This window comes from Chrysemys picta, chromosome 5 (assembly GCF_011386835.1).
Source record: "Chrysemys picta bellii isolate R12L10 chromosome 5, ASM1138683v2, whole genome shotgun sequence".
NCBI lineage: Eukaryota > Metazoa > Chordata > Testudines > Emydidae > Chrysemys > Chrysemys picta.
In genome coordinates this window covers 99,852,878-99,877,562 of record NC_088795.1, presented here as the reverse complement: position 1 = coordinate 99,877,562, position 24,685 = coordinate 99,852,878, and the positions used below count along the sequence as shown (strand labels likewise).

Genomic DNA, 24,685 nt, shown 5'->3' with positions numbered 1-24,685 from the left:
CAAAGAATTTCTTTTGGTAACAGATGAGAAGAGATTTGCAGCACTGGGACAGCGCACTGCAACTGGCTAAACGTTTGGCCCCAGGCCAGATCCCGTTCATATCAAAGGAGTATGCTATGCAGCTTGAATTCACGTATGTTCTCCTGTAAAAATGTAGTGTTGTAATATTGAACTAGTACTCCTACTGAGTAGAAAAATATTAGCGATATCCTGAAAGCATTTCCACAAAGATCTTGATTTGTTGAGCCACTCCAGCTCATTGCAGTGCTATACAGAATCCCTGAGAGGTCCTGCAGCTGCTGTACCAGGGAAATTGGGAGTATCCACAGAAAACTACTCTGGAGACATGGTTCACAAAAATAGCTGCTCATGATTGATTTAAGTGCCCAAAAAAGCAAAAAATGAAGTGCACACCAACCGGCAAACTTCCCAATGCAAACAAAATAGACCATTAACCAGAGGTTTAGTTGCAGAGCAGTGTCAGCTTGGAGTAGCTTTCTCCTTCCTGCCATCTTTTATCTCCACTGTTGAGAGTGGAAGACAGCCTGGTATTTAAATGCCCATGCCTCTCCTTCCCAGATCATGCTGGGTCATCCCATCTCCTGTATATTTGTGAAAAAGGAGAGCCAGACTTTCAGGTCAGCAGTCCCTGGTAGAGAGAAGGAGTCTACCCTACTACCCTTGTCTTTTAAACCTAACTATATAGCTGCCCCTACCAGGTTGATATCCTGTTCCCTTTGGCTGCCAAATCAAGGTAGGGGATCATGGCTGCTTCAAGTATGTTCCCGTGAGCAGCCACTGAGCAGGCTTAATCTGGTAAAGCAAGTGAGATTTATGGGAAAACAGTGGTTGAGAGATTGCTTCTCACAGTACCAGGTTTCTACCCTACCAAAGAGATCATACAAAGGAGCTCCTTAGAAGTCAAATTCAGCCTCATCACCAGTGACTTTCGAGCTTTAGAAGACTCACTTTCTAGGGCCCATAGAAGATTTTGGCACAACAGCCATAAACCCTGACATAGGCATTATTTCCATGCAAATATGCACTGCAATCACTAAATCATTTTTAATTCACACCTTTTGTTGTTTCGGAACAAGTCTGGGAACCCTCTTATTTGGGAATAATAATGTCCTATTTCTGTTTTGTTTAAGTTGGTAAATAAATCATTCAGTCAACATTAGTGGTATCAAAATAGGACACTTCTTTCTGAAATCAGCTTCTATTGCTTGTTGAGCTCAAGGTGTAAAGGCCTAGAAGTGATATAGGAAAGAGGCTTCTCCAAGAGACAGGTGTGCATACTCACTGCTTATTCTTCTTGGAACATGAAGGGACATGACGCACATGCTTAATTATGCCTTCTTATCTGAGCCACAGAGTCCTGGAGAGCCATAATTAAAAGGTTCAAAGACCATAGGGTCAAAGTGAAAACTAAGTATGCCATGGCACAAACTACATAACACTTACTAACTAACAATAATACAATTTAAGTCTAAAAATTAGGGAGTTTTGTATCCAAATCACCCTGTATACTGAGAGAAGATACCTGCAGGTGGCCACAGAAAGGAGGGAACTGAGGCATTTGTGACCATATGGTACTTTTGTAACCTTAGGTCTGAATGTGGTGCTGCTTTCCAGAAGGTTCCCAAAGGAAATGCAGCAGCACTAGGGGTGCACATCACACAAAATGGGAATATGCAGTGGCCACCTCAAAAAAGAATTGCAATTTACATTAAATGCTGCAAAAATGTGATCACAGGATTAACTGTTTTAATAAGAGTCGATTAGCTGACAAATAAATGGAATGGATATCCTAAGTATGCAGGCTTAATATCTCTGCAACTGTTGTTCCTATTAATTTACATTTTTAATATAAATTATTATTTTCTTTTAGGGGTGATTATGTGAATGCTTTGGCGCACTATGAGAAAGGAATCACAAAGGACAATAAGGTAATACTCTTCAATGATGGCAGCATACAAGTAATTGTAATATATATTATACACTGAATCCTTCTGTTACAGTATATTTAAATACAGGATTTTGTATTCGTCTGTAAATGATATGACTCTCTTCCTTTTCGAAGAACAATATTGATATATTGGTCTTTCCTGTCATTTTATACACAGAGCAAAATGGCTTACTTGATGTAAATCAGTAGTTTATTAATATCTATTGCATTAAGATTGTAGTACAGAAATTATTTTCATCATTTGAACAATTTCACAATATTTATATAAATATTAAGGGGGACAGTGCCAAAATAATAATATATTTATATATGATATTTATATAGATCTCTGCTCCTTTGGTGTAGTCAATTGTTCAGTAAAGAAGAAGAAAAATGAATAGTCAGATTTTTTCAAAACAAGAGAAATAGAAATGCTTCCTTGTATATTTTAAAACCAAATGTGTGAATTGGGGGCTAGTACTTTGAAAGAAGTCCAATTAGAAGCAAGTAATTTCCCCATCTGTCTTTTTCTGTACATCTGTTTTGGTGTTTTGTTCTGTTTCTTTGTCTCTTTTTGAAACTTACCTTTGTCCTGTATGCTTGGCCTACTCAGTTATTTCAAAAAATAGAATGTAGTGTGAAAGACTAGATGAAACTTCACCAGAAAGTTACCTAAATGTGGCCAGCAAGGAAAACATAGGCTTTTCCACAATTAGTGGTGCCATTATTTAATCATAAATACTGACTGTTGCCTTTTCAAACTCTGGTTTAAATTTTTTAGACAAGAACAGTTTTACCTGAGGTCAGGTTGTTTCTGGTTGATGCATTTCACTGTTGTTGCAATCATTGCAATGGCTTCTGTAAAACCAGTACTTTTTGTACTGAAAATATAGTTATCACTTTACTTTTGATCACCAGTACCAGGAACATGATGAAGCTTGCCTAGCTGGAGTGGCTCAGATGTCCATTCGAATGGGAGACATTCGTCGAGGGGTTAACCAAGCCATTAAACATCCTAGCAGGCTGCTAAAGAGAGACTGTGGAGCCATTCTGGAGAGTATGAAGGTATCCGTAGTAATACAGAGAGCATTAATAACATGATGAATTCACAGTCTACAAATAAGTTAACAAATTGTATAATTTTCATTATTGTAGCAGTTTTCAGAAGCCGCCCAGCTATATGAAAAGGGGCAATATTACGACAAGGCAGCATCAGTATATATCCGCTGTAAAAACTGGTAAGTGCAGCTTTAGTGCGGTATTACGTTCCTTGAAAAACAGGTTTTATTGTAGTGCCCTTTGAAAAGGAATAGGAGTCCCTGATCAACTTGATTAATCAGACACACAGTTCACATGACTCTTTTCCTGGGGACTAGGTCAAGTATGATTTACACTCTCTGAATCTTCAGAAACGCAGGTTGATGTAAATCAAAACTTCTAGTGCTAACAAAGCCAATTCAATCAGGATGGATGTGGCCCATTCCCAGCAGTCGACAAGAAGGTGTGAGTATCAACAGAGGGAAAATTATTTTTTGTAGTAACTCACTCCCAGTCTTTATTCAGGCCTGATTTGATGGTGTCAAGTTTGCAAATTAATTCCAGTTCTGAATAAAGGCCTGAATAAAGACTGGTAGTAGCTGAGTTACTACAAAAAAACAATTTTCCCTCTGTTGATACTCACACCTTCTTGTCAACGGTTGGGAATGGGCCACATCCACCCTAATTGAATTGGCCTCGTTAGCACTGACCCCCCACTTGGTAAGGCAACTCCCATCTTTTCACATGCTGTATATTTATACCTGCCTACTGAATTTTTCACTCCAGGCATCTGATGAAGTGGGTTATAGCCCACAAAAGCTTATGCCCAAATACATTTGTTAGTCTCTAAGGTGCCACAAGGACTCCTCGTTGTTTTAGCATCAGAGGGCTGTTCAGTGTCGTTTCCAAAATGAACTTGGCCCTTGTCCAGTTCCTAAGGAGCAGGTGTTTACATAATAGAATTGCCACCATAATTGGACTCCTCTTAGCAATCTCTGCAGAGCGAACAATAATTGAATTGGTAGAAAGACAGATGTACCTTTTCCTCATGAGCTAGTTCCTCCAGGTCAGAAATGAGACACATTGGGGTAGTGCAAGGAAGGCTTGCATTGCTGTCATCAGTACTGTGCCTTTTCTGTGAATAAATGAGAGTATGGCAGAGTCCAGAGTGGTCTGTCTGGCACTTCTCACAAATCGAAACTACAGACCAAATTCACTAAAGTATTTAGGTATGTAACTTCCACTGGTTTCTAAATACCTGTGAAGATTGGGGCCTATGATCACATCCAAAATTAAAACAAGGAAAAAATGATATTCTAATTCTGTAAGGCCCCTTTACATTGTCAGAGCAGCATAAAATGGCCCGAAAATGCACAGTAACCAATTACTAGTTTTTAGATGTGTAGCAAGTGCCTATTTTTGAAAACTTTGAAGCTCTTCCAAAGCTTCTCTTGTATATAACAGAAGAGAGCATATTTGTAATGCAAAATATCATGATTAATTTCCTTGTTCGTTTAAATGAAAATGAGATCACTTTTACATACTACATTTTTTTGTCTTAATTATTACTAAAGAATAAGATCATGTTGTTGCTGGTATTCATACTGCACACATTTTGTAAGTCCCTTTTTCTTTTCTCTCAAGTATTTCTATAAATATGCGTATACTTTTATTTGGCGAAGACAAATTAAAAAGAAAGATCAATTTATTATTTGATTACTTTATTCTCTTTGTTTTCTAGGGCAAAGGTTGGTGAGCTTCTCCCTTGTGTATCATCTCCAAAGATTCACCTGCAGTATGCCAAGGCAAAAGAAGCAGATGGCAGGTGTGTTTAATTTCCAGAATCAAATAGCCAAAGGTTTAAAGCTACAGAATGTTAATATTCACAGTTTTATTAATAAAAAAATTAGTATATCTAGTGACTAAGTTTTTGGACTAATTTGTGGAAAAATATAAAAATCAAGTGTTATGCAAACATCTTGAAACTAGACAAAGATTATGCTGCTGATTAGGAAAGAAATACTTCTGATAGATTATCCTTGGGTTAAACTTTAAAAAGCTATTTTTAAAAAAGTAGCATTATAGCTGTTAAGTACTGTAGCTTTGTTCAGTGGTGGTGATGTGCTGAAGTTTATTTTTCTTCTAAAGACTCATTCTGAGTTTTTATAAAAAGCTATGATTAGTCATGACAGCCTGTGAAACAAAAAGTTTTTACTTTTTTAAAATAAATTACAGTAGCACTGTTTGTAATAATTGGGTCTCCAAATTTACCTTAATTGTGAACTCAACTGTAAGAAGCGAGTGAAGTTCATAAAATGTGACAATAACAATAAATATCAAACATCAATAAACATTGATGAGAAAAGGTGGAAAAGAGACAAAAAAGCCTATCGATATAATTCAAGGACTGTGTTAAGATCATGCCTGGTAAACAAGAAAATTGGTGTGTTGGAAATTAGGACTAACTGATGATCAAAATATTGAGAGGATGGGCTTTTCTGCTCATCACTGCCCTTTTGAAGTCCTTAAAAGAGAAAACTTTGGGGGGAAATTCAGGAGGAAGAAGCTGTTTGCCAGCAACTGCTGCAGCAGGCTTTACCATCATGGCTGCCACTGTCTCTTGAGTCCCCAGGATCTGTTGTAACACTGTGGGGCTCTCTTATCCTGGTCCTGAGAAAGATGCTGACCAGATTGGGCCAGAGAGGGGGATTCAGATGACATTGCCACCTCCACCAGCTCCAGCTAAATTCTGAACTCTCCCTGTCTCTCACTGCGCTCACACACAGTGTCTTCTTTTTTCAAATCCGCCCTCCCCCCCACATATTTCTTCTCTTTCCTGTCCCTCTGCTTTTACCTTCTGTTTAATAAGAGTCTGGCTTAGCCAGGCAAGACTGTATTTGTAACATTGCTGTTACCCTGTGACCAGAAAGAGGTGACAAAAAGCAATGCCCTAAAGATGCTGGTACAAGTTTGCCAGATCTCACAATGACTATTAAGACAGTGAGCCATATCCCCTCCCCACGCAGCAGAGTGGTTGCAGGTAGGAGTCAACACCAGATCCAAAAGCTGCATTTTCGATCTTCGCTGTTCTTTTCTCTTCTCACTTGTGTGTGTCTTGTGCTGTCTTCTAGAAAACAGAATTGGACTTTAACAGCAACAGCAACCATAACACCTCAACTAATATCTTTTCATTTCCCCAAAAGGACAGTTATTACCAACATTATTACCACATAAGAGACTGTCAAACAAGTGGTTTTTTCGTTCTAAAAACTCTATAGCTAAAGGCAAAGGAAACAAGGAATGTTGTTAAAATGACAGGGACAGTCTTTGCAAATTATTGATTAATGTTTAGATAAGCAAACACAAAAGAAAAGGATACTTAATCACAAAATATAGTTTTTGCTATTTGTAATATACAAATAAACGTACTGCAGAATATTTTGTGAAAATAACAAAGTCTTAGTATTATGAGGAGTCACTGCAGTGCTCTTCTGCTAAATATTTGCTGTGTTGTGAGCAGAGGCCACTATTTTTATGACAGTAATACAGTGTGTGAATGAGGAAGGTCCTATTGTAACTTGTTTGACTGGGGAAGAGAAGAGAATGGGAGTTCTTCTTTGAGTGATTGCTCATGTGTATTCCACAATATGTGGCATGCTCGCCACGTGCACCAGTGCCGGAAGTTTTTCCCCTAGCAGTACCCATAGGGGAGTGCCCCAGCGACTCCTGGAGTGGCGCCTCTATGGCACGGTATAAGGGGCACTGCGTGCTTCCCCCCACCCTCAGTTCCTTCTTGCCGCCAGTGAAGGTGCATCGGACCTGCTCTGTTCCAGCGTGTCTGCAGCTATCCTCTTGAACTCTTGTTCATTCATAGTTAGTTAGTACCTGTAGCTAAAGTAGTTTAGTTTAGTTTAGTGCGCCCAGGTCGGGGCATGCCCAGTGCCCTGAGCTTTAAGTCATGCGACACTTCCAGGCGGCCAATGCCAGTGAGTGACCCGCACTTGGACTGTTTATGCTGTCTGGGGGAAACCCATCTCAGTGATCGCTGCAAGACTTGTAGATCCTTCAAGCCTCGGACCAAGAAAGAAAGGGACATTTGTCTCCAAGCCATTCTGATGAAGTAGGCGTTGACCCTGACTCCGGTGCGCTGCTCCAAGTCGGCACCGGGTACCGCGGCGTCGGTGCACAGTGACCCTTCGGTGCCTTCCACCAGTCGGCACCGCTCCCTGTCCGAGGCACTGGAGCAAGACCAGGGGAGAAACTAGACCCATATTGGGCAGTTCTTGGTCCCCGTTGGTCTCCACTCCTCCGACTCAGGTTGAGTGGAGTAGCCCGGCTCAGGCTGGGACGGTGCAAGCAGCCTGGGGGTATGTCTACACTACGAGAGTAGTTCGATTTTACTTAAAGCGAATTTGTGGAACCGATATTACAAAGTCAAACGTGTATCCACACTAAGGACAGTAATTCGACTTTGTGAGTCCACACTAACGGGGCAAGTGTCGACATTGGAAGCGGTGCACTGTGGGCAGCTATCCCACAGTCCCCGCTGCCCATTGGAATTCTGGGTCGAGCCCCCAATGCCTGCTGGGGCAAAAAATGTGTCGAGGGTGGTTTTGGGTAACTCTCGTCATTCAACCCTCACTCCCGCCCTCCCTCCGTGAAAGCGCTGACGGGCAATCAGTTCGCGCACTTTTCTGGTGATTGACAGCGCGGACGCCACAGCACTGCGAGCATGGAGCCCGCTGCGATCATCGCTGCAGTTATGGCCGTTGTCAACATCTCGCACCTTATCATGCATCTTTTTCAGAGGCAAATGCTGAGAAATCAGGCGAGGAGGCTACGGCAGTGCGGTGAGGACATCAAGTCTGAGAGGGGCACAGACCTCTCACAATGCACGGGACCCTGCGCCGTGAACATCATGGTTGCAATGGGTCATATTGATGCTGTGGAACGGCGATTCTGGGCCCGGGAAACAAGCACGGACTGGTGGGACCACATAGTGCTTCAGGTCTGGGATGAATCACAGTGGCTGCGACATTTTCGGATGCGTAAGGGAACTTTCCTGGAACTTTGTGAGTTGCTGTCCCCTGCCCTGAAGCGCAAGGACACCCAGATGCGAGCAGCCCTGACTGTCCAGAAGCGAGTGGCCATAGCCCTCTGGAAGCTTGCAATGCCAGACAGCTACCAGTCAGTCGCGAACCAATTTGGAGTGGGCAAATCTACCGTGGAGGTTGCTGTGATTCAAGTAGCCAATGCAATCATTGAGCTACTGCTCTCAAAGGTAGTGACCCTGGGAAACGTGCAGGTGATCATAGATGGCTTTGCTGCGATGGGATTCCCAAACTGCTATAGATGGAACTCACATCCCTATCCTGGGACCGGAACACCAGGCCAGCCGAAAGGGCTACTTTTCAATGGTGCTGCAAGCACTGGTGGACCATAGGGGACGTTTTACCAACATCAACGTCGGATGACCGGGCAAGATTCATGATGCTCGCGTTTTCAGGAACTCTGGTCTGTTTAGACGGCTGCAGGAAGGCATTTACCACAAAATAACTGTTGGGGATGTGGAGATGCCTATAGTGATCCTCGGGGACCCAGCCTACCCGCTAATGCCCTGGCTCAGGAAGCCCTATACAGGTGCCCTGGACAGTGAAAAAGAACTCTTCAACTACCGGCTGAGCAAGTGCAGAATGGTGGTGGAGTGTGTTTTTGGACGTCTGAAGGGGAGATGGAGAAGCTTACTGACTCGCTCTGATCTCAGCGAAACCAATATCCCCATTGTTATTGCAGCTTGCCGTGTGCTCCACAATCTCTGTGAGAGCAAGGGTGAGACGTTTATGGCGGGGTGGGAGGTTGAGGCAAATCGCCTGGCTGCTGATTACGCCCAGCCAGACACCCGGGAGATTAGAAGAGCACAGTGGGACGCGCTGTGCATCCGGGAAGCTTTGAAAGCTAGGTTCCAGAGTGAGCAGGGTAACCTGTGACTATTAAGTTTGTTTAAACAGAAGCTGAACCTGCCCCCGTTTCTTTACCCAGTTAATGTTGACTATCCTCTCCAGTTACCAACCCCCTTCCCTTCCTTCCAACACACCTTTAAAAATAAAATAAATAAAACTTTGTTCATTAACACCGTTTTTTTTATTAAGGATTTCGTGGTAAAGTGTTGAAACTGGGACGCAGACTGTGGTGGGGAGCGGGTGTAGTGATAGAAAGGACGCTTCTAAACTCGAGGAATGACAGGTTCCTGCTCCTAGAGCGGTCCGCAATGGTGGACTGGTTGTTTCAACGGAGCCTGCCACCCCTCCTTTTCGGGACTCTGTGTGTGGGGGCTATGTGACTTTGTGGCGGGGGAGGGCGGTTACAGATCCCCTGCTGCGTGGCTCTGTCATCCAGGCTAAGGACCGCTGCATAAGATCTGTAACCGCCCTCCCCCGCCACAAACTCACATAGCCCCCACACACAGAACATGAAAACCACCTCCCAGACTGACCAGGGTGCCTAGTGACTGCAATGTGTGTGTGACCTTCTGCTGAACCTGCCCCCGTGTCTGTACCCTGGTAAAGGTGACGGTGCTCTCCAATTACCAACCCCCTTCCCCCCCCTTCAAACACACTGTCCTCTAAAAGAACATGACGGAAACAGTAATTAACAGAAACGTATTTTTTATTAACAACTACACAATTAGGGGATGAAACTGGGACGGGGGCTTGGGTGAGGTGCTTTTGGAGTGAAGGAAAGGACTTATCAAATCTTTGGGAATGAGAGCCTTCTGCTACTTGAGCAGTCTGCAGGGGTGGAGTGACTGTTTTCACGGCCCCTGCTGCCCCTCCTTCTTGGGACTTTGGGTGAGGGGGGTATGGGACTTTGTGGCGGGGGAGGGCAGTTAGAGATAGAATGCAGCGGGGCTCTGTCCTCCTGCCTCCGGCCCTGCAGAACATCTACAAGGTGCCGGAGCGTATCCGTTTGCTCCCTCATTATTCCAAGCAGCGTTTGAGTCGCCTGCGGGTCTTCCTGCTGCCACCTGTCCTCCTGTTCGCTGTGTATTGCGACATGTTCTCCCTCCACTGGGTCTGCTGTGCCGCCTCGGCTTGGGAGCAGCCCATAAGTTCTGAGAACGTCTCGTCCCGTGTCCTTCTCTTTCGTCGCCTGATCTGCGCCAGCCTCTGGGAGGGGGATGCCGGGGTAGCTCGGGACACACTGGCAGCTGTGGGATGGGAAAAAGGGAGTGAATTCCTCACAAAGATACAGTTTTGCGAACAATGAATATAGTCTTTCTCTGTGAACAAGACCATGCACAGTACCTATCACATGCGCACTCAGTACAAGGTCGAATTTTCGGCCTTCCCATTGAGTGCCTAGGGTCTTGCTGTACAGATCACACAAGCGGGGCCAGACAACAGAATTCGGCTAGCAGGCGGACATGGTAAGCCGTAGACTTTTGGCTGCTTAAAGCTTAATTTATAGCAGTGCCCTCCTTTCACGTTCCAAGCAATGCTCCTAGCGTTGGCCAGTTCCTGCTGCCGGCAATCCAGCCAGCATGAACTCTGCCCCTGTCCCACCCCCCTTGCAGCTGTCCCCGGGAAAGATCCCTGCATGCTGCCCCTGTCCCGCCTCCACCGCGTGGCTGTAAACCGCCGGTTACAGTTATGTAAAGGAACAGGCAATCACTCCCAATACTAATATTCCCCTAATTCAAAGCAGGTCACCATGAGTGATATCACTCTGATGAGGATTTTGGAGACAGAGAAAGAGCGCATGCTGCGTGAATGCCAGCAAACACCAGGGCCGTATGCCGCCATGCTTTGCGAGGCAATGATCCCGGAGTACTTGCTGCTAGCCTGGCGTGGAAAAGTTTCCTACCATGGAGGACGCAATAAGGCTGCTCTCCCCAGGAACCTGATGCAAAGGCTTTCACAATACCTCCAGGAGAGCTTCGTGGAGATGTCCCAGGAGGATTTCTGCTCTATCCCCGGACATATTGACAGAATTTTCCAGTAGCTGCACTGGCAAGGACTAAAAACTAAAGCGCCTAGGGCAAACTAATCATGAAAAACCCATTGTTAAGATACCATTCCTATTCTGTTCAAAATAAATGTTTAAAACACTTACCTACTGATCCTTCCCCTGATTCACGGTCCGGGTTACCGCCTTGGGAGGGTTGGTAGGAGATCTCCGTGAGGGTGATGAAGAGATCCTGGCTGTCATGGAAATCAGCGTTGAAAGCGCTGTCGACTGCCTTGTCCTCCTCATCTCCTTCCTCATCTTCCCCGTCCGTGAACATCTCCGAGAAAGCGGCCGTCGACAATACCCCATCGTCAGAGTCCACGGACAGTGGTGGGGTAGCGTTGGCAGCCACACCTAGAATGGAATGCAGTGCCTCGTAGAAACAGCATGTCTGGGGCTGGGATCCAGAGCGTCCGTTTGACTCTTTGGTCTTCTGGTACCCTTGTCTCAGCTCCTTGATTTTCACGCGGCACTGCATTGCATCCCGGCTATATCCTCTCTCTCCGTCATGGCTTTTGAGATCTTCTCGTAGATCTTCGCATTCCGTTTTTTCGATCGCAGCTCCGAAAGCACGGACTCATCGCCCTGCACAGCGATCAGATCCAAGACTTCCCGATCAGTCCATGCTGGGGCCCTCTTTCTATTCTGCGATTGCATGGTCACCTCTGCTGGAGAGCTCTGCATCGTTGCCAGTGCTGCTGAGCTCGCCACGATGTCCAAACAGGAAATGAGATTCAAACTGGCCAGACAGGAAATGGAATTCAAATTTTCCCGGTGCTTTTCCTGTGTGGCTGGGGGCTCGTCAGAGCATCCGAGCTCGGACTGCTGTCCAGAGCGTCATCAGAGTGGTGCACTGTGGGATAGCTCCCGGAGCTATTAGTGTCGAATTCCATCCACACCTACCCTAATTCGACATGGCCATGTCGAATTTAGCGCTACTCCCCTCGTCGGGGAGGAGTACAGAAATCAATTTAAAGAGACCTCTGTGTCGAAATAAGTAGCTTCGTTGTGTGGGCGGGTGCAGGGTTAATTCGAGTTAACGCTGCTAAATTCGACATAACCTCTTAGTGTAGACCAGGCCTAGGACGTTATGTCCCTGCCGGTATTAGGGGCACCGCCACCATTGGCTCCCCAGTCCAGAGGCAAGCCACTGCTTGGATCGCCGCAGTCACCTCCTGGTTGGTACCGTTCGCGGTCGAGGGAATGTTCCTGACGCTGTTCGCTGCTCAGCGACCGCCCCGTGCATAATCCACTCCGATCGCCATCGACCCCCACCAGGTTGGCTGGGTTCTAACTGACAGGGGTTCCAGGCACTGTTCCGCCTCAAGGGACCGTAGACCTCGCGAAGGGAGCAGGCCTTGTCAAGACCGAGACAGACGGCACTGGAGGTCCTCGTCTCTGAGAGGCTACCATAGCCCGTTGCAATACTGGTATCGACGCCGTTCCCATTCTTCGTCTCGCTCCAGGCGCTGTCACAGATGCACCCACCGGAGCCAATCGCAGAGCAGCTGCTACCAGCAGTACCATTCCTCCACGTCGGGATCATGGTCTCGTGGTCAGCACCATTCCCGACGCCACCGCTCCTCCCAGTCCAGAGACACCGGTAGATCATACGCGAGCCCAGCCTCCCTTCGTAGTCGTCAGTCGATGGGACAGGCTAGTCAGGCTGAACAACCTGCTCCTTGGCCAGCACCAGTGATGGTGCGCTCGGTGGCCAGAGCCTCAGAACGACCGTCGGCCTCCCTTTCCCAGCCTCCCAGAAAGGAGTCAGTGGGACGTGCATGTTCAGTTCCGGGCCCGGTGGGCAACCAAGTGGTGGGACCTCCAGTACCGGTGGGTACGCAGAGTACTGCGCCTGCATCCTCACCCTCCCCTGTTGAGGCGATTACGCCCCCTCCTCCCTCTGTTCCGCAAGAGGATTCTAAGGCCCACCAGGAACCATTGAAAAGGCTGGCATCAAACCTCAACCTTTAGGCCGAGGGGGTGGAGGAACCCTCGGACTCACTCTTCAATGTCCTGTTGGCCTCGGTACCAGGTAGGGTGGCCCTTCCACTCCACGAAGGGGTGGCAAAAATTTCAAATGCCTTGTGGCAAACCCTGCTTGCTTTGGCAAGCACTTACTTAACCAGTGTTTTTTTTTTCTCTTAGTGTTGTAAATAGTTAGATAAGTAGTTCTTTTGTTCTTTAACGACTAGCGTGTTAGTGTTGTAGATAGGTTAGATAGTCCCCTATGGGACTTAGCTCAGGGACGGGGCATGCCCCGGTCCCCAGTTTCAAGCCTTTTGATCTCTGTAGAAAGCCTATGCCAATAGGCGACCCTCACCAAAGTTGCTTGAAGTGTTTGGGAGAAGCCCACATTAGCGATAAGTGTTTCAGCCCTCGCGACGGTCTCCAAGCCGCCAAAATTGGACTTGGCACCAAGTACAGCAGCATCAGTGCAAAGTGCATCTCTGGCACTGGCCTTCCAGTGCCGGTCACAGTCCCGGTACTGGCTAAGAAGCAGAGGAAGCACCCGGGGAGAGGACATTCCCTGACATCCCGTGTGGGAAAGGGAAAGTCTGGGGAGGAGCATAGACCCTCATGGGGCAGAAAGTCTCCGGAGCCCAGCCAGGCACCTGTATCGCCAGCTAGGCCAGCCAGCCCTCCAAGGAATGCACTGGCCACCCCAGGTAGTGGCAGAGGCCCCAGCACCTGGAAGTCTCCAGGGGGAAGCCAGCACTGGAATCCATGCCATGATCTCCGTCTGTGCGGCATCGCTACCTGGCACCGCGGCAGTTGACATCAAAGTGACAATCCCCGGGGATGCGCTTCTGACCTGCCCAGACTGACCAATGTTCCTAGCACCAGTCACGGGACTCTCAGCACCTGTTCCCTGTGGGATGGCACCGCTCACCTGATGGCCAACACGGCCTCAGCGCGCCAACGGTCCCCAGAATGGCTCCAGTCTTTGGACAGGAGATGTCACTCCCTGGGATGAGGGACTCCATCGGGGCCCCGATGAAGTCAATCCCGGATGGTACCGAGGTGCAGATCGCTGGACTCACGGCACCGATCATCCAGGTCGAGGCAGCGCTCCCCTCCATCCCATTCCCAGTCACCAGACTCACAGCACTGATCTCAGAGCACTAGGCATCAACTACCGGGTCACTGTCGCTGATCCCCCGAGCTCCATCACCGATCCCTGGCAGACGGCTTCAGGGCTCGGCTCTCTGGTACTGGTCCCCCTGCCGCAGACATCAGGATAGCAGGCAGGGAGAGGACTTCGAGACCGCATCAGCACCGCAGTGGTCTCCAAGGCAAGACCTTTCCCCTTCGAGCTCAGAGGAGGAGGAGGTAGCTGGTGTCTTGGGCCAGGCACATCCAGCCAAATTGGGGGGGCTCCCCAGGGCCACTGCCTGGTACAGGGCCTAGCCTTCTTCTTGATCAAGGTGCACCTGGCAGCCATTTCAGCCTTCCAGGGCATATCGGTGTTCTCACATGAGATGATGATCAGGTTCCGTAAGGGCCTGGAAAGGCTCTTTCCGCCAATCTGGAACCGGGTACCCCAGTGGGACCTCAATCTAGTCTTTTGTAGGCTCACTGGCCCTCCCTTCGAGCTGTTAGCCTCCTACTCTCTTTCACACTATCGTGGAAAGTTACCTTCTGTGTGACTATCACTTCAGCGAGGAGGGTCTCCAAGGTTAAAGCCCTTACATTGGTGTACTACAAGGACAAGGTTCAGTTGTATGCCCACCCGGCTTTCCTGCCAAAGGTGGTGTCGATTTTCCATATTAACCAGGACATATTTCTCCCCGTTTTTTGCCTGAAGCCTGGCGTGTTGTCAGGGGTGTGCATATCCCTCTCCTCATTCATCAGGTGGGTTCTGGCCTTTTCCTTAGAGCGTACTAAGTCCTTCATCACAGTGGCCGACAGAATGAAAGGCCTCCCGGTATCTTCTCAAAGGCTTTTGTCTTGGATTGCCACCTGCATTTGCACTTGTTATGAGCTGGCACAAGTTGTATCTCCGCAGATAGTGATGACTCATTCGACCAGAGCTCAGGTGTCATTGGCAGCCTTTCTAGCGCAAGTCCCTATCCAGGATATCTGCAGGGCCACAACGTCGTTGTTGGTGCATACCTTCACGACCCACTAAGCCATCACCCAGCAGGCTAGAGATGAGGCTGGCTTTGACAGAGCTGTGTTGCAATTGACACAGCCATGAACTCCTACCCACCTCCGGGGATACTGCTTGGGAGTCACCTAACATGGAATGGACATGAGCAATCACGCGAAGAGGAAAAAACAGTTACTAACCTTTCGTAACTGTTGTTTTTCGAGATGTGTTGCTCATGCCCATTCCATGACCTGCCCTCCTTCCCCACTATCAGAGTTCCGGCAAGAAGGAACTGAGGGAGGGAGGGGGCTGGCAGTGCCCCTTACACCAGGGCACATGTGCGCCACTCCAGCGGGCTCCAGAGCTGCTCCCCTACGAATACAACTGAGGGAAAAACTTCTGGCACTGGTGCATGTGTCGAGCACACACACCTAACATGCCAGTTTAGATGACTGTGGAGCTACTCTCATAAAGTATGTAGAGTGTTAATGCTGCTTGTCTTCTAAGGCGAGTCAAAAGATGATATTGTATGAAGTGTTGTCTGTCTTCCTACTGCCATTATCCATCCCAATAGAAGAAGAGTTCCAAAGGAGTGTACATCTACTAAACAAATTGGCTAAACAAACAAGAACTTGGTTTCACAGCATAACTTCTCAGGTGTAAAATGTCATGAGTCCCTTGCATAGAATATTGTGAAGAATTCTTAACAAAGCCAAGAAAGCTTGAATGTAAAATGTGGGCATCATTATTTTTCAGATATAAGGAAGCGGTTGTGGCTTATGAGAATGCCAAACAATGGGACAATGTAATCCGGCTATATTTGGATCATCTTAACAATCCTGAAAAAGCTGTTAGTATTGTCAGGGAAACACAGTCTCTCGATGGAGCCAAGATGGTAGCCAGGTAATGCAGTACTGTAGTTACATTAGATAGATTTACAAACCTAACTTTCCTAACCTTATTTCTTTATAACCTCTCATGTTATCGTCCTTGTTGCTCTCTTCTATATTTTTTGCCAAGTTCTAGAATTATGATCAGTACACTAGAAGTGATTCAAAAATGAGATGTAAATAGTAAGCCGGGGTGGGTAAACTTTTTGGCCTAAGGACCACATCTGGGTGGGGAAATTGCATGCAGGGCCATGAATGTAGGGCTGGGGCAGGGGGTTGGGGTGTGTGGGAGGGGGTGCAGCAGGGGGCTGGGGTGCAGGAGAGGTGTGAGGTGCGGCAGGGGGCTCAGGGCAGGGGGTTGGGGTGCGGGGTGCAGGAGGGGTTCAGGATGCAGGCTCCGGCCCGGCGCTGCTTACCTGGAGTGGCTCCGGAGTGGCAGCAGGGCTAAGACAGGCTCCGCCACACCACGCCATGCTGCTCCCGGAAGCGGCCGGCACCACGTCCCTGTGGCCCCTGGGAGTGGAGGTGGGGGGGTGGCAGAGGGCTCCACGTGCTGCCCTCACCTGCAGGTACCTCTCCTGAAGCTCCCATTGGCCATGGTTCCCCATTCCCGGCCCTCCACCTTCCCCAGGGGCCGAAGGGACATGGTGCTGGCCGCTTCCCGGAGCGCCACAGGATGGCAATCCTGCGGGCCAGGTCCAAAGCCCCGATGGGCTGGATCCAGCCCGTGGGCCGTAGTTTCCCCACCCCTGTAGTAAGCCCTCGAGTCCATCCACAGAGAGGTTTCACTTTTACAAAGGGCTGTTTAGTTTTTTGGATATCTTCTCTATTAATTTGTTGATACATTCCAGTCTTCTGTTTGCTTTTCTTACTGTAGAAGTCTTAAGTTTTTGTCCATTCTTATCAACAGATTCTTTTGCTTGATTCATGTCTTCTAGCTTGTAACCACTTAAAGCATAGTCCCTTTAGTTATTTTATTTATATTATATTCTGTTTTCCTCATTACCTGGTATCTGGGAGGGATATTCTTATTTTATTTTATTTTATTTTATTTTGTATCGTGTATTTGAATTTATGGGGTGGGCAACTAGAGCATAGAAGGGGCACCTCTAGGTTATTTTCATAAATCTGAATCTGTGGTTTTTTGAATGGTGCAACACTTCATAATCCCTGAGTTGAGCACTGAAAGGATTAATCACATGCTGGAGGCTTCTTTTTTTTTTAAGCCTCTAGAATGCTCATGTTAGCACATCTGTAGCTTTATGTAGGGCCAAAGCTGGTGCTAGACAGTTAAATTTTTAAATTTGGAAACGGAGGGTGATATTCACTCATGGTGTTGAGGACCAGTGCAAATCTCTGTGCACCATGTAAGCTCCAGGGGGCTGTACAAGGTTAGTCAGCTGGGTAGCCAGACAAGCTGCCTATTGCATGCCATGGAGTTAGTCACTGGACTAGTCATTGCAGGACGTGTGGAAAGTGCAGGGACAAAGGAAGTCCATGGGGACCACTTCCAGTTTGTGTTTATGCAGATCCAGTGATCCCAGCATCCTGTAGAACCATTGCATTGGGGTTGTGGCTGCTACTGGAACCCTGCATACTAACCATGGGGGGGGGGGGGGGAGGGGAGCAGGGGGAGAGTATGTGAGTGTATTTCATCACTACATCCTCCCTGCATTCTCAGGTTTCTACACAAGGGGAGTGAATTTCACTCTGAGTGCATAATTTTGAATGTTCTCACTCTTACATACAATAACACAAACAGACAAAAGCAGTAAATAGCCATTCAGTTCAAAGTGCCATGTATGGTTGCCTGGGTGCATATCAAGAACATCACACTCTATTAAGAATGCGTAATGAACATAATTGGACAGATGATGTGGAACAATCAGAACTTCAGCTTTATTATTTTTAAAGCATATTTCAAAGGCAGTAGTCCTCACTGAGAACCATTGTCAAATTTTAAATGGAAAAAAGAGTACGGTATATGAAAATATCATTAGAAAAAGGCTTCTGAAGAACACTTTTTGCATTTGAATGTCTCAAAATTGGCCAAATAGAAATTTATCAGTTTCACCAAAAAAGTTCACTTTTGGCCTGTCAATAAACATACAAAATTTGATCCCAAGTGATAGAATCTTTTAGATAAACTATAAACAAGCAAGCTTCAAATAGAAAAGCCTTCTCATCCATAATTCTTACTAGAAATTAGTTTATCATCAGGTACAAGCATATGCTAATAGCAGCATGCTAGAAGAATGATTTAATGGTCCCTCCATTGCCACACTCATTGCACAAGAGAGATTTTCTTTGGAAAACATTTGGAGTGTGTTTATTATGTTATTTAACAAAAGTATTAATGTGTTTATTCTGATCAGATTCTTTCTGCAGTTGGGTGACTATGGTTCTGCCATCCAGTTTTTGGTCATGTCTAAGTGTAATAATGAAGCTTTCACACTGGCCCAGCAGCACAATAAGATGGAGATTTATGCGGACATCATTGGTGAGAATTCTATTTTAATAATTTTATTTGGAATTCTTTAGCAATTTATGGCCTATTTGTGAAGAAAGGCATAGAGAAGTCTGTAATGATAATGTGCAGCTGTGTGAAATTTCACATCTCTTTGATCCATGGTCACCTACAGAATTCAGTTTTCTGCCTTATTAATACTAAGAGGCAATGGAAAACTCACTGAACCAGTTCACAGTGATGCCATTTGACCATGCCTAATAAACAACCAGGGTACTTACATTATGGTGTGTAAAACCTAAATTAAAGAACTGCTCCAGTAAGTCATTAGTAAGGCTGCGAGTTTGTCATGGATTCTGTGACTTCTGCAGCAGCTGGTGCACCTGGCTCAGGGGCAGCTCAGGCAACCCCTGCACCAGGCGCACCAGCCACTGCTGGAGCAGTCTCGGGCCACTGTCTTCTCCCCGAGCAGCAGAGTTTGGGTGTGGGAGGGGGCATGGGGTTGGGGCACGGGATGGGGTGAGGTGGGCTCTGGGCGGCACTTACCTGGGGCTCCCCAGAAGCAGCGATATCCCCCTCCCTCAGCTGCTAGGCGGAGGTGTGGCCAGGCAGCTCTGCATCCTGCCTCCGCCTGCAGGCACCGCCCCCGCAGTTCCCATTGGCCACAGTTCCCAGCCAGTGGGAGCTGTGAGGCCAACACTCTGGGCGGAGGCAGCACGCAGAGCTACCTGGTCATGCCTCCGCTTAGCAGCTGAGCCGAGGGGATGTCACCGCTTCCAGGGAGCCCCCCAGGTAAGCGCTGCCCAGATCCTGCCTCACCCCATCCCGTGCCCCTGCCCCCTCCTACACCCAAATTCTACTGCTGTTGGGGGGGGAGGACGGTGCCAGGTCAGGAGCCTGCCAGTCCCGCCATCATGCCCCCCTCCATCCCCCCAGCACCAGCAGGGGTCCTGGGTCATGCGCCGCTGCCCACACGCCCAGCATCAGCGGGGGTCCTGGGCCACGTGCCGTCACACCCCCCCACCCCCAGCACCCAGGCCGCCCTCCCCCTGTACCCGCGGTGCCCCCGGGAAGCCCCCCACCCCCGCAAGTTTTAGTCACGGGTATTTTTAGTAAAAGTCATGGACAGGTCACAGGCCGTGAATTGACTTGTCCGTGACTTTTACTAAAAATACCCATGACTAAAAGGTACCCTTAGCCATTAGTCCTTTATCAAAGATCAAATGTGGCACATTAAGTAGGTATAAACTGTGCAAAACAGAAGTTATAAATCCAGCTGGCTCCTATTTTGGTTGAAAACCAAAAGCCAAAAATGTGAAATATATGGTTTGCCTCTTTGACGGGATCTATAAACCTTTGTTTCATGAGAAGAATTTTGCTCACATTAGTGTCTGTGTTGCAGGTTCTGAGAATACTACCAATGAAGATTATCAGAGTATTGCACTATACTTTGAAGGAGAAAAAAAACATTTTCAGGCGGGCAAGTTCTTTTTGCTGTGCGGTCAGTATGCCCGGGTTAGTATTCAGAGAGTAAAACAGCAACAGTATTTAAATGCGCATAGCAATGGTTGTGCAAAACACTGGATTCCAAGATTATTACACTTCCTACAGAGCAGAAAAAAAATAGGCTTTTTATCTGCTTCCTCGTATTTCACATTAATGCAATCAGAAGAAAAAATATTACTGTCCTACCTACAACAAAACTTAGAGGAAATTATTTCTTCCATTAAATAGAAAATGAATAAAGGGTGAGTGCTATATACTACGTTATTCAGCCATGCACATAATTCTTATTGACAGCAGTAGAAGCTTCATATGGATCGTAGACATAATATATCTCTTAAGTGATACATGAACATACCGTATATACTTGATCATAAGCCGGTTCGTTTATAAGCTGCCCCCCCCCCCAGATGGATAAGTAAAAATGGAAAATTTTTATGACCCATTCATAAGCCGACGCTATAATTCAGGGGTCAGCAAACTTTGGCTCCCAGGCCATCAAGATAAGCCGCTGGTGGGCCGAGATGGTTTGTTTACCTCGAGCGTCCGCAGGCACTGAGGTAAACCTAAGTAAACAAAGTGTCCCAGCGCACCAGCTGCTTACCCTGATGGGCCAGGACAGCAACTGGTGGGGAAATGTTTTTTGGGGGGGAGAAGCTGGGAGTCAGGGGAGTAACCCCCGCGACCACCCCCCGTGTGACCCCACCCCTATCCTGGGACCCCCACACTCTCCCCATCCCATCCCTTCCCACCTTAGCTGGGGAGGGCCAGGGGAGGATGTCTCTGGCCTGGCTGGAGCTGCTCCGGCAGGCTGGGCAGCACAGCTGCAGCCTGCTCCGGCGGGCCAGACCAGGCAGCGCAGCTGCAGCATGTTCCAGCGGGCTGGGCCGGGCGGCGCGGCCTCAGCCTGCTCTGGGGGGCGGGGCCAAGCGGCATAGCTGCAGCCTGCCAACCCTGGAGCTGCAGCTGCTTCAGAGGCTGGGGGGAACAGCGTGGCCAGAAGTGGAGATACTCTGGCCCCGTCTCTTCCCTTCTGGCTCTGCTGTCTGTGCTGCCTCTTCTTGCTCCCTCAGTTGGGAGGGAGGGGCTGTGTCCCACCTATCCCTCTCTATACACGTTCAATAAGCCGACCCCTTTTCTGGTGCTTCCCTTTTTTACTAAAAAAAATTCGGCTTATGAACGAGTTAGTTTAGTTACTGTTTACTTGCTTGTCTGAATGTTCAGTTGTAGAAAAAACTCATTACTTGATTAAATACTGTAGCTTATTGAAACACAGTTTTTAAAGGAAAGAGTATGCAAATTATCATATTTTTTATAGACTGGTCACAAGTTGCGTGTGTCAGCTGCTGCATATTAAGCAGAATGTTTATGTCCTGAGAGCAAAAAAGCAAGGTTATGAATTTTTGAAAATTATCAGCTGCTGGGGATGGGACCATTGTAGGTGACCTGCTCCTCCCAGTGAGTCAGTGCCCCATTAACCCTTGGTTGCAGCACTGTGTAATGCCCCAATTGAGCAGATCTCCTCTCATTGCTGGCTGTCAGTGCTGAGAAGAAATGTGCCAGGACTAGGCTGTGAATGCTCCTGCTGTTCTGATGGGGCCATAGGAGTGAGGAGGAACCAGGGTGGGTATGGGTGATGTGCTGGATTGTAATTGTCCAGCAGACCCTTCAGAAAGACTTCATAAGTATATTTTTTCCTACCGCCGTTTTTGGGACAGCAGCTGATGCTTGTGTACCGCCATGGTCGTGGTGGGGTCATCCTTATTGATCATTTTCACTACTTTGTGACTCAATTGACTTCAGATTCATATGAAACAACACAAATGCTCTCAATGGATCACAGGGATCACATAATTTTAATGTAATCAAAGGATGTTTCTCCTTCTTTCCCAGATGCTGCAGAACTAGATGAATTAAAAATAGGGAAAAAGATTTTTATAAAGAAAATACCATGTAATTTATCTGTTATATCCCTGTATTTCTATTTTTGTTTCAGGCACTAAAACACTTTCTGAAAAGTCCAACCACAGAAGATAACATGGCTATAGAAATGGCTATTGAAACAGTAAGAAACATTGATAAACCTAAGAAATTGAATATTCAGCCTGCTTTTCAAGTAATCTGTGTCTCTACTGTAATGATTTCGTCCTAGTGTTTAGCAGATTTTGAATAGCTTATAGATGTAAGAAGGAAGCTGCAAGAGTAAAAGCAAGGGCTAAGGTAAAAAGTTCCTGATGCCATCCCAAGTAATTTTCTTAGCACTGATGCTGAAAAAAGGGAATGTAAATAACATATCTGTCTGTAATTCCAAATCTAGATCTTGTTAATATTTAATGGATGCCATTTAAAAACCTGTTAAATAGGTAGTAGTTTATGAAATCCTTGCCATAGTGTGTTAGATTTTTCAACATGGACTTCAGCATGTCAAAGAGAAGCTGATCAACCAAATAGATACCTGCTTTACTGCATTTTGAGTACGTAACACCGGTAAAAACATGTTTTAAATATATCTAAGTTCAAAGGTTTTCTATGGAGAAATCTAATTCTTTTTCCCCGTATTTCAGGCACATGTTGACATTTTTCATCTGTCTTTAATAGGTGGGACAGGCAAAAGATGAAGCACTAACCAATCAGCTGATAGACTACCTTATGGGGGAGAGTGATGGCATGCCCAAGGTACTATATTCTTATCACTCTTTTTTCTCCAGTTTCTGTTCTACAGGATGATTTCTTTTATTTTTTTGCCCTTCAGACACCTAGTAGATGTAGATTGTCCAGAACTATTTTTATATATCCAAAAAAAGCAAAGTGCTCAGCTTCCATTTAAGTTCCTAAATTAAATGATCAGATTTTCAAAAGGGCTCACTGCGAAGTATCTCCCATTGATATGTGGACAATGGGTTCTGTAGTTATTTGGAAATCTAGCTACTCATTTAGATACCTAAATGGATGCTGAGCTTTTTTGAAAATCTGTCCCTTTATTTTTGTACTTCATTATCTAATATCATACAATTTTCAAAGTTGAAAATGATTTATTACAGTCAATTCCAACTGCAAATATAGGGTATGGTTTCCCTAACTATACTTATCTTAGATAAAAATTAAGTACACTGTGCTGGGATATACAATTCCATATGTGATCTGTACACGACTACATAAAGCGTTTATAGTAAAAAGAAAACTAAAGATTAGCAAATCCATATCTTGAGTTTCTAATGGCATACTTTATATATAGAATGATCAGTTATTTAACACTAAGAATATAAAATATTGTAGGTATTTATTTTTTATTGTGACTTATGGGAAGTCTTTTTGAGGTCACAGAGTTTAAGGTCAGTAGGGATCACCAGACCATCTGGTCTGACCTCTTGTATCTCACAGGCCACCAACACCACCATTACATTCCTGCAGGAGCTTTACAGATTTTTGCTTTTATCTCCCTTCTGGGAGCCCCCATTTCATACCCAGCATCCTTTATACAAAGAGGACTAAATAGAACTTCTTTTGGAGTCCATAGGTCACTTCTCCCACCAATAGGTAGTGATGCAGGCACGGGGAACTGGTAGACTACCACCAATAGGCTGTACTAGTCCATTTTCCCCTTTTACGTGCAATATTTTTTGTATCAGTTGTCACGTTTGTGTGCTTGGTTAGTAATGTTAACCAATAGTGTTAATCCTGCTTGTTAATGCCATAGGTCTGATGTTAAAAGGAAGACTGAGAATACCAAATATATTTCAGGGTAAAGGGCTCAGAGAAGAGAAATTACGTCTTCAGAGGTGAAATCCTCCTCTCATATCCACACAACCAATCTCTACTTCAGTATCTTGATTTCCATATATGTGCAAATCACCAACTAGGTGAGCAAAATATAGGAGTGTGGATCTGAGAAAATAATTTTGCCCATATTATCTTTGCATGATTATTTTTCATGTAGGTTTTAAAATAAACTAGCATTGCTAACAGCCGTCAGATGGTGGTAATCTTCAGGTAATTCAGGTTCTCTAAGATCCTCAGTGGCTGAGCTACAGAAGGCACTTGCTCCCATACATACACTGCATCAGAAAGACTCTGCAGGGCTTCCACAGTGTAATCTCCACAGTCCTGTAAATTCAGAATCACAAATTTATGCTCTGTAGGCATGGAGCTGGGTTTGACAGCTGTAGAGATGACACGTAGTTGCCGCTGAAGGGCTACAAGCCCTCAGAATTCTAGTTGCGGTTTCCAACTCTGTAGTGAGGTTGCAGAGCTCCAGCCTCAACCTTGCTGTGCTGTATTATAGGGCCAGGATTTGGTCCTTTGGGCATTTAGTGACATTTCTGTCTTTTTTTTAATAAAAAAAAAAATCTCTGCACTTTGAGCAGCTGCTTTATCTGTCTTTGTTGGGTGCTGTTTTGATGTAATGTTACCTTTCATCAGACATTTGGATGACACTAAAATTGTAGAGGGAACATACACTCAAGAGGACAGAATTCAATTGCAAAGTGACCTGGAGAGATTAGAACTGTAAGGGCTGTGATGGGACATCTGGTACTAACAAATATTGCTGCACACAGCTATAAACTGTGGGTGGGACATGGACTGACTGTCACATCCTGTCCTTACATTATTTTTTCTGTAAACCACAACCAAGCACCCTGGTTGCCTCGGGGAATGTGTGGGATGGGGAATTGGAAGTAACCCACAATATGAAAAAGTTTGAGAACCAGTTCTAACAGTTTAATTTTTTTATAAAACAT

The 24,685-nt window shown here is 46.1% G+C and overlaps 1 protein-coding gene across 10 annotated transcripts in view; it reads left to right on the top strand.

The window, feature by feature from the left end:
* Window positions 1-24,685, top strand: part of WDR19 (WD repeat domain 19) — a 138,106-nt gene that overhangs the window by 74,025 nt on the left and 39,396 nt on the right. For 9 of the 10 annotated variants that reach the window (XM_065598145.1, XM_005286352.5, XM_065598150.1 and 6 more), the window contains 10 exons: window positions 24-133; window positions 1,892-1,949; window positions 2,867-3,013; window positions 3,104-3,186; window positions 4,728-4,811; window positions 15,843-15,989; window positions 18,352-18,476; window positions 19,846-19,958; window positions 21,943-22,011; window positions 22,545-22,622. In XM_065598145.1, coding sequence (XP_065454217.1) covers window positions 24-133; window positions 1,892-1,949; window positions 2,867-3,013; window positions 3,104-3,186; window positions 4,728-4,811; window positions 15,843-15,989; window positions 18,352-18,476; window positions 19,846-19,958; window positions 21,943-22,011; window positions 22,545-22,622 — 1,014 coding nt within the window. The remainder of the gene's footprint in view (window positions 1-23; window positions 134-1,891; window positions 1,950-2,866; window positions 3,014-3,103; window positions 3,187-4,727; window positions 4,812-15,842; window positions 15,990-18,351; window positions 18,477-19,845; window positions 19,959-21,942; window positions 22,012-22,544; window positions 22,623-24,685) is intronic. The other variant, XM_065598149.1, reaches the window with a different exon arrangement.